The 15214-nt window shown below is 45.0% G+C and overlaps 1 protein-coding gene across 1 annotated transcript; it reads right to left on the reverse strand.

Moving 5' to 3' along the window:
• Positions 1-10681: 10681 nt before the first annotated feature.
• Positions 10682-13737, reverse strand: TMEM17 (transmembrane protein 17). The gene is made up of 4 exons (XM_041404371.1): positions 13557-13737; positions 12084-12187; positions 11742-11855; positions 10682-11331 (listed from the first exon to the last, which is right to left on the reverse strand). Exons 1-4 carry the CDS (start codon positions 13702-13704, stop codon positions 11047-11049), a joined length of 651 nt encoding a protein of 216 aa, XP_041260305.1. The 5' UTR covers positions 13705-13737; the 3' UTR covers positions 10682-11046.
• Between the last annotated feature and the right edge of the window lie 1477 nt (positions 13738-15214).

Below are 15214 nucleotides of genomic sequence, written 5' to 3' on the forward strand. Positions count from 1 at the left end.
GCTCATCCAAATTAGCTGCCAGCCAAATTAGCTGCCGCTGATGGGGCTCTGCTGCCTGCAGAGACAGGCGAGGCAGAGCTGGTGCCTCCCTGCACATGCTCCCCCAAAAGCAGCTCACTTCAGCACTGGTGCCATCTGGTTTGGTGTAGTGAAACAGAGAAAAATGGATCTCCCGAAGACACCCTGATCATTGCTTCCTTTGACATACATGGAGCAATCACCTCTTACCAACCATTTTCTATGCATGGTTTTCAAAGTATTTAGTAAATAGCAGAGAATTAAATGCAAACATCTCCCTGGGAGGCAGGTAAGTGGGTGTAATTTTCCATTGTAAGGAGAAGGAAACCATTAATGTGTTTGCACAGAGTGTGCTTGTTTCCTCACTGAGATCAAAGAAAAGCAGTAGGGGCTAAAATAATACTGTCATTATATTGGCTTTGGATTTGGTCAGTCACCATCTCCCCTTTTCCCTTCTTGGATCCACAAAGGGGCCTTGGGGGCTCTTCAGGTTGCTAACTCTTCTCTCTCCCAGCCAGGTAAGGTTTGGATCCCAAAGCCAAGCAACTGATAAGCAAATGGATGCTTCTGCTTTCTTCCCAGCTTTTCCAGGAGCAAGGTGAGCCTCACACTGTGCTCCCCTGTTGGAAGCCAGCTCCTTTAGTATAGCTGTAGTCTGCTCTGTAACCCATGGATGATGCTCCCATTGGATCACCTTTCCCTGCATCTTTCATCCAGACAATGTCCTGCTGATGCACAGGGCATAAAGGAAAGCCTGGAGGGATGTGCCTGGGCAGGGCTTTCTGCAGCCAAACCCATCTGGGCTCTGGATGCATGCAGGAGGTGGGGATGGCATGCTGCCCTCCTCTTATCTGGCGTGAAGTGACAGCACCTGCCCCTCATGGCTGTGCCTGGGAGAAATGTCAGCCTTTTACTGGAAACACCCAAGGTATGTGTGTGATCTGTGTGTGAAACAGCAGGACAGAAACAGGGGCCAAGCCCATTGTGAGCAGTAGTTAGCAGGGGTTTCCCCTGTTATAAAAATCCACCTTTTCAGTCCCAAATAGCGTTGCTTTTGTTTTCCACTATGTCTAAAGAAACTGTTTTGCCTTGTGAACTCTAGGCTGGCTTTAACAACAGCCCATTCCTCCTTTCCTGCTCTCCCAGTTGAATTGAGAAGGGCTGACATCCCAGAATCCCAGGATGGGCCAGGCTGGAAGGTCATCTGCTCCAACCTCCCTGCTCAGGCAGGGCCATCCCAGAGCACATGGCACAGGAGGGTGTCCAGATGGTTCTTGAATATCCCCAGTGAGGGAGACTCCACCACCTCTGGGCAATCTGTCCCAGTGCTCGGGCACTGCACAGGGAAGTTCTTCCTCATGCTCAGGAGGAACTTCCTGAGCCTCAGCTCCTGCCCCATTGTCCCACTGCCTCTTGTCCCATTGCCCAGCCCTGCTGAGCAGAGCCTGGTCCATGCTCTGGCCCCTCCCTGCAGGCACTGGCAGACATTGGTGAGGTTCCTCTCAGGGTCTCTTCTCCAGGCTGAGCAGGCCCAGCTCCCCCAGCCTCTCCTCACAACTGAGGTGCTCCAGTCCCTTCATCAACTTTGTCACTCTCTGCTGGACCCTCTCCAGGAGCTCCACGTCTCTCATGTCCTGAGGATCCCAGAAGTGGGCACAGCACTCCAGACTGGCCTCCCCAGGGCTGAGCAGAGGGGCAGGATCTCCTCCCTGACCTGCTGGCAATGCAGCTCCCAATGCAGCCCAGGGTCCCCTTGGCCTCCTTGTCCCCCAGGGCACGGCTGGCCCATGGACAGCTCGTTGTCCAGCAGCACCCCCAGCTCCTTCTGTGCAGAGCTGCTGCCCAGCAGCTCACCCCAGCCTGTGCTGGTGCCTGGGGCTGTTCCTCCCCAGGGGCAGGACCCTGCACTTGCCCCTGTTGAGTTCCAGGAGGTTCTTCCCTGCCCATCTCTCCAGGCTGTGGAGGTCCCTCTGAAGGGCTCTGAGCCCTCTGGGGTATCGGCCACTGCTCCCACCTTCCTGGCACCACTGAACTTGCTGAGCAGGCACTCTGTCCCAAACTTCCTCTCCTCTGCTACAGGTCAGGGTACTGACATCTGCTTTTCTCTCACATCTGCTGTGGATTGAATTAATAGACAATAAAACAAGACAAATCTGCTGGATCTGTAAATCCGAATTTGCTCAGAGATTGACTGGAAGCTCTGCTGCTTCTGACATGGAAAATGAATTTGTCACCTCGCTGTGCAGCGCTCTGCTTGCTCACAGCCCTTGGCCATATGAAATGACACACTCTGGTGATTTATGGGCCACCACAAATGATTTTTTTCTTTTCAGTAGGAACTGTTCTCTCATGCATTATTGCTGTGTGACTGAGGTGTGTGCAGAGGTTTCAGAGAGTCCAGGATTTACTTGGAGATTGGGACATGCCCTAGAAACTGCAGGTGAAGAACAGTATTTGTACATCAGCTGATATTTGGGTTTTTTTGAGAAGACATTTACTCAGCCTGGTTGAACACATTCTCCCCAAATCCTTCAAGTTCATCTGACTGTTTTTTCCCTGGATTTTGAAGCATGCAGGGCAAATCTCATCTGGTCCCAGAGCACTTGGACATGAACCGTCAAGCTAGGGCAGAAGATATGGAGGCACTTCCTTGTGGGACACCCTCATTCTATTTGCACCTACTTCATCAGAAAAGCCAAGAAAAATGGGAGATGCCTCATTCAATCTGTGGTGACCATGGCTGGTACCTTAACCTGAATAGTAAAAGCAACAAATAAAGTGTGGTGACAATCACTGTGAGGGGAGATGCTGGACATAAGTTGGGTTTTCTTTCCTACAACAAGCAGAGAGCTGGGAAAGGGATGTGGGGATCACAGCCCATTGGGATGCCACTTGTGTGTCTTTGCTGCCCATCACTCTCTGCCAGCTGGTAGAGGCTGGTGTATTGCTGAGGTCCTTGTCATGCTGAGGGAGACCTCAAGAGGCTCAGATGTCCTTGTGGGAAGTAGTGCATTTAGGAGGATACTAGAGTGAAAATGTGGGAGGGTGGCTTCATGCTGAACGGTTTGAATGGCATTAAGCTGTAATATAACCAGGGGCAATCACCCCTGGAGAAAGTGGGGTTCGCCCTATCAGCTCAAGTGCAGAAGGTCGTAGCAGTATTTTGTTGACTGGCTGAGTGATACTCCCTCAAGTATGTGACTGTGATTAAGTGGAGATATATCTGCGACAACTTCAAATTCATGAGGCAGAACAGAGAAATGAGGCCTAGAGCTGTCACTTTTCTTCTAGCCTGGTCTAAAAGCTGTTCTCCATCCCAGGGGGTGCAGCTGCAGCTCCCTGCCTACCCTGTGGATATCCCCTGAGAGTCTGATTTCTCTGCTGGAGCTGCTGCCACACATGCAGTGATCCCCTGCAGATGTCTGTGCATGCAAGCAGGGACTCTGCAGAGATGGAGGCTTTTGGGGAGTGAGGAGCACTCTCTAAATAGTCATATTTCCTGGAAGGAGGCAGCACAGACTGTGAATTGGGTCTGTTCCCAGAGCATCTTAACTCACAAGTGATTAGCTGTTAATTATTATGCAATAAATTACTTAACAAATGAGTATTCTTCACAGCACCTATTGTGCCACGTGACACAGCTGAACTGTGTGAAATACACGTAATTACTGTCACAGAAATGTAATTATAGCTCTTCCCCAGCCTCAAATTCTTGTGCATCCATCAGCCATGGCATGGGCACTTGGACCAGGGCTCTGTGCAGACAGTGCCACTGTGCACCACCAGACACTTTTCCTGCCCTTCCAAGCCTGCCTTCAGTTTTCCAATCAATGTCAGGATTCAGTGTACAGGAGGCAAAAAAATCTGTCCTCGGCTGTGCATTAACTGTGTCTCAGTGTCAGGCTTAAAAACACCTTGAAGGTGACATTAAGCTCTCATAGTTAGCCTTAAAAGACAGTGTTAAAAAAAATCCTACAACACATGCTGATTTCAACCCAGTTTTGTTTATAAGTGTTTTTGCTTTATAAGGCTTTAATGTTAAAACCCCAAGGAAGGGTGCATTCTCCTGCTGGAGTACTTCAGTCCAAAATGTTTTTGCAGTGACCTAACTTTGTTTGTGGCCCTGAAGAGGGAGAGGTGGAGTCTCTTAACTGAGATCATCCAAATATTTGTGCTGGTATGTGCATTTAGATCTGCCCTTGAAATTATTCAACTTAGCTGTGCCTTAATTTGTTTTGGGCATTTGAACTTTAATTTTTCCCCCTAGTTCTTGTTGATGTGACTTGTGCCAGTTGGCTGTGGGGGTCTGTAATTGTGGATTTGGGTGTTTTCAGCTGCTTTTTGGGAAATGCAGAGCTCTGTCTTTGCTCAGAGATGGAGGGAGAAATAGGGATGGAGAAAAATATCTGCACGTGACTGAATAAGTGCAACAGTTTGAACTGAATCAGCCAAAATGGCTCTCATAAGGGTGGGTTGCACATGTGAAAGATATATTGCAGTAAAGATGTACTTGATTATACCAACAAATGTGGGACAGCAGGAAGCTATCACGGATAATAAGCACTAGATATCACACTGGGGATTTCTCACATTGCTAGCAAGGGGAAAAGCTGCCCTGCCCCTCTGTTGGCTGAAAACACCAAAGAAGATATTTGCAATTTTTTTTTTCCCCTAAAAGGATCCAGGCAACAGCATCCATGTGCATTCTGCTGTCAGCAAAGCTGGTGCCTCCATTTTTCTCAGTTTACAGCTCCCACTGCTGCAGCAGCAGACAAACTGAGCACTCCCTGAACACAGCCCCCAAAAAAGCACCATTTACGTGTCTAACCCATCAAAGGCACACAGAAGGGAGAGCTGTGTGTCAGAAAGCCTAAAGAGTGTTAATGATGCACAGCAAATGGGTGGGAAATAACAGGGCTGTCACTGCAAGGCTGCTGGAGCCCTGAGCCAGCAGCAGGTGCCTGTTCTGCATACAAACAGCACCGGGGCTTCTGCAGGGCTGACTCACACGTGCCTGGAAAAGTGCCTGGTTCCCAGAATGTGTGGGACGGTCTGTGTTCTGGATGTCCTTCATATATGATGGAGATGTGATGGCACAGGATGGGCAGAGCCATATTACCTACGGAGCAAGCAGGATTGGCTGGAGGCTTTCAGATTTGGGGGAGAAGGGTCTTCAGCTTTCAGGCTAAGGACAAGGTCTGTTCATGGCTGATTTCAGCAGTGCTAAAACTGATGCCTTGTGAAGGCTGACCTAGAACAGAGACTAGACAGAGCTAAAGAATAAAGTAGGGGTTTATTAAAAGGCATCAATTGATCCACCTTGGGCAGCACGACCCAAAATGATCCCAAAATGGACCACCGGTCACGAGGTCTCACACTTTTATAAGTTTTGGGCCATTAGCATAGTGGAGTTAATTTCCAATTATAGCATTAGCCCATAAAGTCCCATCCTTCTTGTTTTTCCCTCTTCAGTCCGTGTTGTTTGTGCTCTTGGGCCTGAGATCTGGATCAGTTGTCCTTGGTCCCCAGCTAGAGAGGGAATTGTTTTGTCTACCTATTCTGTGGTGAGAGCTTACCATCCCCTAATAGAAAGCTTACACACTTAGAAAAGAAAGCAGAACAGAATCTGAAAAACATAAAAGCTAAAACCAGAGGCATCAAAACCAAAGCAGGAAAATGGCTTAAAGCAGTGCACAACTTCTCTGAACATCATGAACCATCCCCCCACTCAAAGATGAAGAAGAGTAAGAAATTATTATTTTATTCTACAAGCCCAGATGGTTTGTTCAGCAGGGCAATGGGCAGAGCTCCTCCCTGAAGGAGATGGGGGTCAGTCCCTTTTCCCAGGTAACAAGTGCTAGGACAAGAGGAAACAGCCTCAAGTTATGCCAGAGGAGGTTGAGATTGGATATTAGGGTGAATCTCTTCCCCAAAAGGGTGGCCAGGCAGTGGGACAGGCTGTCCAGGACAGTGATGGTGTCATTGTCCCTGGGAGTGCTCAAAAACTGTGCAGATGTGGTGCCTAGGGACATGGGTTAGTGGTGGTCCTGGCAGGGCTGGGTTATCAGCTGGACTCCAGGATCTCAGAGGTCTTTTCCAGTCTTCTCCTGTGATTCTATCACTCTCTAATTGAAAGCTGTACTGAGAAATGCAAACACAGGCAAATGTGTCTCACCCTACTCACACCTGTCGGGTTGCTTTGTTGCAGGTGATGTTTAGAAGCAAATTACTCCTTCAGTGCATCCTGAAAAAATCCTTAGAGATTTTTCCTTGGTTGGGTTTTTATTCTTATTATCCAGTCTCTGTTATCACAGTAATATTTCATGCTTCTCAAAAAAAAAAAAAAAAAAAAAAAAAAAAAAAAAAAAAAAAAAAAAAAAAAGTAATATTCAAGAGCAAAGAAACTCACAGCTTTTCTTCATTTCAGTCTTTTGTGTCCAAAGGGCTGTCCTTAACTCAATAACTGAGTTTTTATTGTGTCACATTTCACTGTCCCTGACTGCAGCCAGCCTGGTTAATCCTTTTGCTGCTGCCTTATCAGTATTTCCCTAAAAAAAGACCTTGTCCTTTTATTATCACCTTGACATCCACTTGTCAAGTGCCTGGTGGGGCTTGAGAATTTAAAATTATTTTTTAATGCAGTTTTACTTAGGAAAAAAGAGCAACTTCAAAATATTTCCCCACCCCATGTTTTTATACGTGCTTTGCTAACCATGATAAATCATTTGGAAATGAAAAAAAGAAAAAAAAAAGAAAAAAAAGAAAAAAGAGTGAGATTTAAGTTCCTCCAGGATTTTGAAAATGAAGGTGTTCAAAGACTTGTTTTTCACCTACTCCCAGCTGCAATATAAAAGGAAGATTTGTTGCATTTCTGGTTGCAGTGAGAATTTGCTTTGACTTGAGGTGTTTTAAAAGCAAACAATAAAAATCAAATACAGAGCCCTTTAGCTATATATTTTAATTGTCGACTATTACATTGATATACTGCAGAAGATACTCAAGTATCTTGCTCTTGCAAGCTTTAATCTTGTGATAAATTTTGTATTTCCTTTGCAAAAGGCCAAACAAAGAGAGGGGAGATTCCCACATTCAAATCCTTTCTGTAATTGAAACAGGAGCTCAAACATTGACTCACTGACTGGTGGGAATCCCTCTGGATGGACACAGGCAGTGGCTGCATGGGCTGAGGGGCTCTGCTCAAAGCTCCAGCAGTACCAGTGATTATCAACAGGTATCTCTGATACTCTTCCCACCTTCATGAATTCAGCTGATTGTTTTCAATACATGGAGAGTGTGGTAACTAAAGATGCTCAGGCATTTTTTCTGATTATTTTACTTGGGACCAGCATGGGCCTCCCAGTGTGAATAGAGAAGGGTCTTTTCTATCCCTTAAAGAGCAACAGTGCCTTATTTCACAGACTGCAGGAACTCCTGCCCTGATACTGGATGTTCAAGGCAGCTCTCAAGGAAGTCATGAATCCTTCCCAAATTCACCAGGGAAGCCACAGGCCTTGGCTGCTCTTGCAGCTACCTGCCAGATCTGTTCATCTCTGTCTACAGTTCCTCTGTGTGCTCATGTCTCCTGGCCAGTAAATGCTTCCCAGGGACTATATTACTTTCAAACCTTGGACCATCTGAAGAAGAAAAAGTGCTTTTTTTTTTTTTTTCCCATAAGAAACTGCAAAAGTTGCATATATTTAATGAATGTGGAACTGAGTGCTCTAGGCTGCTGCTTAGCTGGGGGAACAACATTGCTGAATCCCTCAAGATTTCAAGCTGGTAAATTTTCACATTTATTTTCTTTTAATAAATTCTCTCCTTCATGTACCCAGGGGCAACTTTGGTGGCACCAATCATCAACATACACATTTTCTCTGTGTTATACTTCTTGAACTTATTTATTCCATTATAGTTTAAATTCTTCTTGCTCTTATCAGCTGACCCTTACATACAGCTTTGCCTGCCTCTTTTAGCAAACCTCTATTATCCTTGCTTTATTTGAAGCACTGAACAAAGTTGTTTTTAATTGTTGCTATCTGACCTTTGTCCTGGAGAAACAAAATTTGTTTTTCAAAATAATTGATCTCTGCAGCCCTTCCCAGCTATTTGCCATCTTGTCAGACTATGTAATGATGCCAATTTTACCTGCTTCATCAACTATTTAAAGATTCACACTGAGTCCAGTCCAGTTTATAAGAGACAAAGGCAAGAGTGAAATGTATGATCTCATTCCTTTGGGTGCAATTCTTTCAGCAAACGTAAAGAGTGAGCTGTTGATATGGAAAGGTTAATGCTGTACCCTCTTTTTTATCAATTGTCTGTTTTCTATCAAGTCTATGTCTTATCTTGTGTCTGCTTTATCAGATCTGCTTAAGTAAGGTACACATTTGAAGCCTCTTCTAAATTTAATTTCTCCTTCTTGAAAGTCCTGCAACTATTAAAAAAAGATAAATCCTTTTACAAAGTCTGTTTTAGACAAGGGACACAGGCCAAGTTCAGGTATTCACCATTTGCCAACTATGCCCTTGATCACAAAATACTCCTCTCATCTTTAAATTGATCAGTAACCTAAAATAGAGCATTTTAAGATAATGCACCCATTCCTAATTTCTTTTATTCAGTTAAAGGAAATACATTGGTACAAATTTCCCTTAAAATTGGCTGTTGGCCTTTCCTGACAGTAAACTTCGTGAAATAAAATAACTGATTTCTGCTCCCAGGCTTTAGCCACTCAAATATCTTGATTGTGAAGGGAGAGCTGCTGGTAGCAATCTAGAGCTTCAAAAAATACTTTTTGGGGTGTTCTTGGCACAAACTGCAGTGTGGTAGAAAGGCACTGTTGTACAGCTTGTGTTCAGAACTGGATGTGTCTGGATGCTGCTCAGTGAACTCCCATGTGTTTCCAGTGGTTTTCAGTTCCTTCCTTTCACTTTGGTTTCCATCTATTCTCTAGAGGTGAGGAAAACCACCAACCCCCCTCGCTGCCCACATACTTGCTCTGCTGAATCTTAAATTCTCATGTTCTACTTGTGTATTTTTTTTCTGCTTGCTTGATGTGTCACCAGTTTCTGTGAAATTTGGAAACCGAAGGGAAGTTTCATTGTGAAATTAAAACTGAAAATTATGAAATTAAAAATAGACCAGCAGATCTGTTAGGAAGCCTGAGCAGAGTGTAGGTAGAGATCTTGTGTTTATCAAGCATGTTGCTGAAGATTTACCTTACAGGCTGGTTTCTACCTTTACCATTTCCAGACAACTCTACTTCTAAACAGTGTTTTTCTTAATTCTATTTCCCCCTCCTCTTATCCATCCCCAAAGAGCTTTGTGTCCTTTTGTCTTTGGCTCCAGACAGTTGTCTTGCATGGCAATTTGATCTTCCAAATGCATCATTTCTTTATCACTAAAAGCAAGGATTTTGAGTTGTACCTCATGGTCTTAGCCTGGAGGCCAGTTCTTTCTTGCCAGCATTGGTGTATGATTGACTTTTTCAGCTTCATGTTGTATTTCATGTACTTAGTGTTAAAAACCTTCCTTCAGCCCTGTTTTCAGCACTCACCTGTAGTGTTACTGTGGTTGACATTAAAAATATCCAATGTTCCCCTTGCATCAGTTAAGAATGTTTTGACAAGGATTTTCTAATGTTGGAAAAGTATTTTTGAAATGCTGTAACTTCTCCTTAAATCTCAGTGTGTCCCTCTCAGGCTCTGATTACAGGGCTCTAAATGTTTTATATTAACTGTTAAAAGATACTCTTACAGACTCTTAGAGAAATCCTCTCTTTCTGTGCAAAAGTCCAGGATGGTAGTTGGCTTTAAAACAAAAGGGTATGTGCTCTGATAACATAAGATTTATAATAATGAAATGAAGAAGCAAACTTAGTGTAATTCATTGTCCCGTTCATTCATGGATTGAAAGGACAATTAACCATTTTGGTAAAAACAAAAGCTAATGCCTTTTTCTCACTTGGGGTTCTGTAAGCTTTAAATATTCAACAGCTTTAAGCATAATGTGCCTTTTTCGTGTTAGACTCATCTTCCTTCCAATCCTTTGAGCAGTTTGCATGCTTGTGCCAGCTTTCAAAACTGACAACTCCTGCCCTGCTCAAAGGTCTCAAAGGATTCTGGTGAAACATTTATTTCAATGTTTGATCTCCATCACTCCTTGACAGAAAAAGTGACTTTTAGCCATTACCAAAACTGCAGAAGATAGCCTAAAATTTAATACACATAACAGGAATGAGAGAACTTTGGTATTTGCCCTGGCTTGGGAAAAACAGGTTCTGCCTTTTAGTGGACATAAACCTATTTTTTTAATGACTATAATTTTGTTACTCTTCTGTCTGGGAAAATTGCACCACTCTGACTTGATAGTTAGAACTGTAACTAAGCCAAAGGAGATGAGCATAAGAGTTTTGTGGAATGAATACCTTTGAAATTACATGCCTAGTATAGCAGTGAGGAATTTCTAAGAGCTGGAAATACCTGGAAGACCATCTCTGAAAGTGTAGTCTTTGCTCACTAACTTCTTTTTGAGCCTCAAGACCTCTTGGGGCTTTTGTTTCCAGTTTGGTTTTGGGTTGGGTTTTTTTCCAAACTGAGGTATCAGACACAAAATATGTGCAACTTATCTGGGAAACAAACTGGTACCGACAAAACTGGTACCAACACAAAAAAGTGTAGAAAATATTTATTGTAAACAAAATAATTTTGTGCGAACAGTGAGGAAAAGGGCTTCTGGTTTTCAAAAAATGCCACAACTTTGTAACAAGTAAAAACTCTCCAAATGTACTCAGTCCACCCACAGTCCACTCATGGTCAGTTATGCAATTGGCTTTGATTTTCCTTGCAGAAAGGAGCTCCATCCTCTGAGGTTTAATGTTGGCTCTTGAGCAAGATCTATTTTTTTACTTCCTCTGAGGCAAGAAGGCAAAGAACGACCGAAGAAAACGGAACCAGAACTGTGGCCACGCTGGGCCGGGCTCTGCTCCCTCCCGAGGCCCTCGGGGCGCGATCTCCGGGGCTCTGGGCCCTACCAGCCCCGGGTGCCCGTGGCCAGGCCATAAGCGCCAGGCGCGGGGCGCTGCTCCTCCAGCCGGTGGAACTCGCTCAGGCGGAAGCGAGCGGCCAGGGTGCTCACCATCCTTTTCAGGGCGAAAAAAGCCGCCACCACTTGGAAGGAGAGGAAGGCGGCGAAGATGATGTGGACGGCTCGCTCCAGAGAGTGGATTTTCAGACCTTCGTTAAATAGCAAGAAGAGAATTATAGGCAACTGCGGGAGGAGAGTCAGGAGCCAAAACCCAGCCAGCTCAGGGACCTATAACAGGGAGACATCACCTATTAAAAAACCGACAGCTGGGATGAAAAAAATCCAAAATCTTGTGAAGAAAACACATTTCTTTTTAATTTTTCAAAAGCCAGCACATAATGTGGAAATGCAAAGTGGAGTGGCTTCATATTTCCATATCCTGTGTTTTTAAGCATACTTGTATTTTCTGACAAAACAATTTTAGGGAGTGAGAGAGCTCTATTCTAAGGGAAAACTACTTGAAATTCACAAAATTAAGTGGAAGCCAATGACAAGGGAATAGAAGATGCAGAGTGCAACAGAAGAGAAATAACCATGTCCTCAACTCAAATCTCTTAAATAAAATGCCTGCCAGTTAAAGTTCAACTCCCAAAAGCAGAAATTCTTGCAGAAATTACTGTGTACATCTGGTAACTTACTTTCTCCAGGAGATTGCCCACATATCCCAGGTAGAGTCGAATGAGCTCCGTCAGAGAGACCAGGATCATGACAGTGACCAGGATGAACTTGTAATAATCTGATAAGGCTGGATACTGGAGGGGAAGAAGAAAGTAAAAGTTTCTGCCGTGGTGTCTGTGATTAAATGAAGGTACTCTGCTACTCTCAGCTGACAGTACTGGCATTCGAACACTCCTGAACCTCCAACTTCCATGAATTCCCAAATCAATGTAAAAGCCTCTAACTCCAGTGAGCTGTATCTCACACTAGGGTGTGTTTGATGTAACATACATTTACAAACCAGCACTCTCCTTCCTTCTCACCTTCATGTAGAGTATGGCAACTGTGATGAGCCACCAAAATGGGAAGAAATAAACATTGAAATAGAGGGACATCTGCAGTGGCAAACTGGAAAGGATTTCACAATCTGTACAGAGAGAAAGAAGATTTTATCACTCCAGCTGTAAATATGACAGAAGGATACTGCTCCATCTTAGCTTCATGCAGGGCAGCAATTTGACTCTTCCCAGTCAAATAAAATGTTAAGAAAAATATTTTTTATTTATCCAGAGGAAATCTTCACACCCTATCTGGAGTTACATAATTTCCTGGAACCCAAGGCACATTTTGGCTCCTGGGACAGAGCATTCTTATAATTTAGTCATATAATCAAGCTGAGTGTCCAATTGTTGATTATCTGGTGGCTTTTAGCTTACTCCACCATCTCTGACTGAGGCTTAGCTCAAGAGAGCTGCTAGGAGCAGGCTTGCATGGCCCACTCTTCATTTTCAACCTTTTATTTAAACAGACACTTGGATGGTAATTTGTCTGATTTTTAAGAGATAACAGTTTCAAATATGTGTCAAACTAAAGCTCATCCTTTCAGGCCTGTACAGGACAAGCTGCACCACACTCAGTTTAGAGAAAAGCAAGTCTCAAACTCCAACATGTGGGCAGTAAATTCTGTACTTACGACTTTATAATGGACCTACAAGGTCAGACTTAAGGAAAAATTTACTTAAAAACAGAGAAGCCAAGAATTCAAATTTCGATTGTTATCACAATGTTTAGATATGTTAAAGGTTTCCTTGACATGGCATTGGTATTTATAAATTCTGTGCAAGTTCTAAAACTGTTTGGATGAATGTTTAAGCAATATAAGCCAATTCTAATTAATTTTTCTATCCCTAAATTAAATTAATGCTTATTTGCTGGGGTTGCTAAAATTAATGGAAAAGCCACAGTATTGCAATGGCTGTTGCTACAGCAACTCCCCAAGATATGTACGTGTAAAACTGAATTTTTGAAATCCCGATGTCCAATAATTTGCAATTGTTTCAGTGGACTGGATATTAACATAGGAGTGTTCTTCACACAGCAAGCCAAAGAAAAAAAGACTAAAGACAGAAGCTATTGGTGAAACGTTTGATAAATGAAATGAAGAACTGGTAAGCGTTAGCAGTGTTACTACACAAAGGAAGCGGGAACTCCTGACGCCTTGTTGATTAATTTGATCGGCTTAGAATGGATTTATCGGCTGAAATCACTGCAGCCTCTCTGTGCAGGCTGCACTGTGTGCATTGCCATGGCTACTCTCGCTCCAGAGGATTGAACAGGGAGCGAGTGGGGCCGCAAGTTCCACCGGCGATACCGGCCGCAGCCATCGGTCCCCACGCCAGGCAGGGTCACAAAGAGCAAGGCACGGCCAAAGCAGCTCCTGCCAGCGGAGCCTCCGGCGGTCCCGGCAGAGCCCCGGGCCCGCCCGGCCGGCCCGAGGCCGCGGCGCCGCGCTGTACCTGCGCGGTAGCCCGGGAAGCCCGGGGGGGCGCGGGGGGCGTCGCCGAGCGCGGCGCGGTGGCTGTCGCTGAACACGGAGCTGCTGAAGGAGACGAGCCGCCGCCGCAGGGGCTCGGGCAGCGTCGGGAGCCCCTCAGGCCGCGCCATCGCGCCCAGGCCGCGGCGGGGCCGCGCAGGCGCGGTGGGGCCCGCAGGGGAGAGGAGCCGGAACGGGGCCGGGGCGATGCCGGGGTTGGGGCGGGGGGAGCGGAGCCCCCGCCCCGGGGACGGACCCCGAGCGCACCGGGGCGCGGCTTTGGCGGGACGGAGCCCGCTCGGCGGCGAGCGCGGTGCCGCGGCCGTGCCCTGGCGCTGGGAGGTGCGGGTGCCAGCGGCTCCCCTCAGTTCCGGCATGGCTGTGCTTCGTTTCGCTTCAGTCCGAGGGGATTTTTTTTTTTTCTGCTCTGTGGTTTTCTTAGAAGGTAACCGGAGTGTTGGCCCGAGCAAAGGTGCTGTAGAAGCGCTCTGCTCCCATCTGGATAAATCTGGGAGAGTGATGGTCCTCGGTGGCGGTCAGAGACGGAGGGGGGAGTGGAAGAATGGTGAACATTCTGTGTTGCCACTTAAAGTGCATATGAATGACTCCTTTTACGAGAGATGCAGGTGTAACTGGGCCAGAAAATACCTTTTCCTCAAGGAAATCTGTGTGTGCTACTCTGAAGTTAAAAGCTGTGGTTTTAGCAAGACAGCCATTCTAGCCCAGTCAGCTTTGTCCCTGGCTGGGGGTTTCATGGAATCGCACTAACTTAGTAACATAAACCAAACTTCTTGTTCTTCTTTTATTTGGAAAATACAGGCCCTCTAGAAATGAGGTAATTTGCTCTCCAAGTTTTTGAATTACCTTAGGGCCTGATTCCTTCAAGAGAAAAAAAAAAGGATGCCATTCTTAGGCATGCAGGAAATTATTTTCTGCACAACCAAAATGAAAGAGCAGCTTGTGCCTTTTACTATGAGAGATATTCTGCACCTAATATGACATAGAATTGCAGGATGGTTCAGGTGGGAAGGGAACTTGAAGACCACAGTGTTCTAAGCCCCCTGCCATGGGCAGGGACACCTTCACTGGGCTGGGCTCTCTTCTCCTGCTCCCCCACCCCAAATTATGTTCAGCTTCTTTCCAGGGTAATCATACTCCAGTATGACTTTCCAAACTCAATTATCTCCAACTAAATAATTTAAAGCCTATTTTAAATTTAATTTCATTCTATCCCACTGGGAGGACTACAGAGAAAGATGGCTAAACAAGGAGGAGTTCTGAGAAATCCATTTGGCTTTTGAGCTGGTGAATGGTGTGGTATTGACAACAGATACTTTCCTAAGGGCTTCTCCAAACATGGGTATGCCAGCAGGAATCTGCATTAAAAAACAACTGAAATTATAGAAGAGTTTAAGGATCACTTTTATATTTGAGGAAACTTCATGAAAGCCAGAAATAATGTTCGGATGGGTTTCTGGACTTTAAAAAGCGCAGTCGGTATCAGTTATCTTGGCAATTGCCAGCAGGTGCTGGAAATTATTTCCTTTCAGGCTCAACAACTGTAATGGTGGCTTTTGCACTGTTTAGCCAATATGTTCATAAAGTTCTCTGCTATAGAAAGGGGCAAGGTGAGGAATCTCA

This window comes from Onychostruthus taczanowskii, unplaced genomic scaffold, assembly GCF_017590055.1.
Source record: "Onychostruthus taczanowskii isolate IOZ18803 unplaced genomic scaffold, ASM1759005v1 scaffold21, whole genome shotgun sequence".
Classification (NCBI taxonomy): domain Eukaryota; kingdom Metazoa; phylum Chordata; class Aves; order Passeriformes; family Passeridae; genus Onychostruthus; species Onychostruthus taczanowskii.

What these genes read in the sequence shown, in the direction of transcription:
- TMEM17 (XM_041404371.1), bottom strand. Translation starts at nt 13,704, where the DNA reads ATGGCGCGGCCTGAGGGGCTCCCGACGCTGCCCGAGCCCCTGCGGCGG. An exon ending in CTTCCCGGGCTACCGCGCAG is followed by an intron (nt 12,188 to 13,556) that starts GTACAGCGCGGC and finishes CTCTCTGTACAG; the next exon opens with ATTGTGAAATCCTTTCCAGT. An exon ending in TGGGCAATCTCCTGGAGAAA is followed by an intron (nt 11,332 to 11,741) that starts GTAAGTTACCAG and finishes TCCCTGTTATAG; the next exon opens with GTCCCTGAGCTGGCTGGGTT.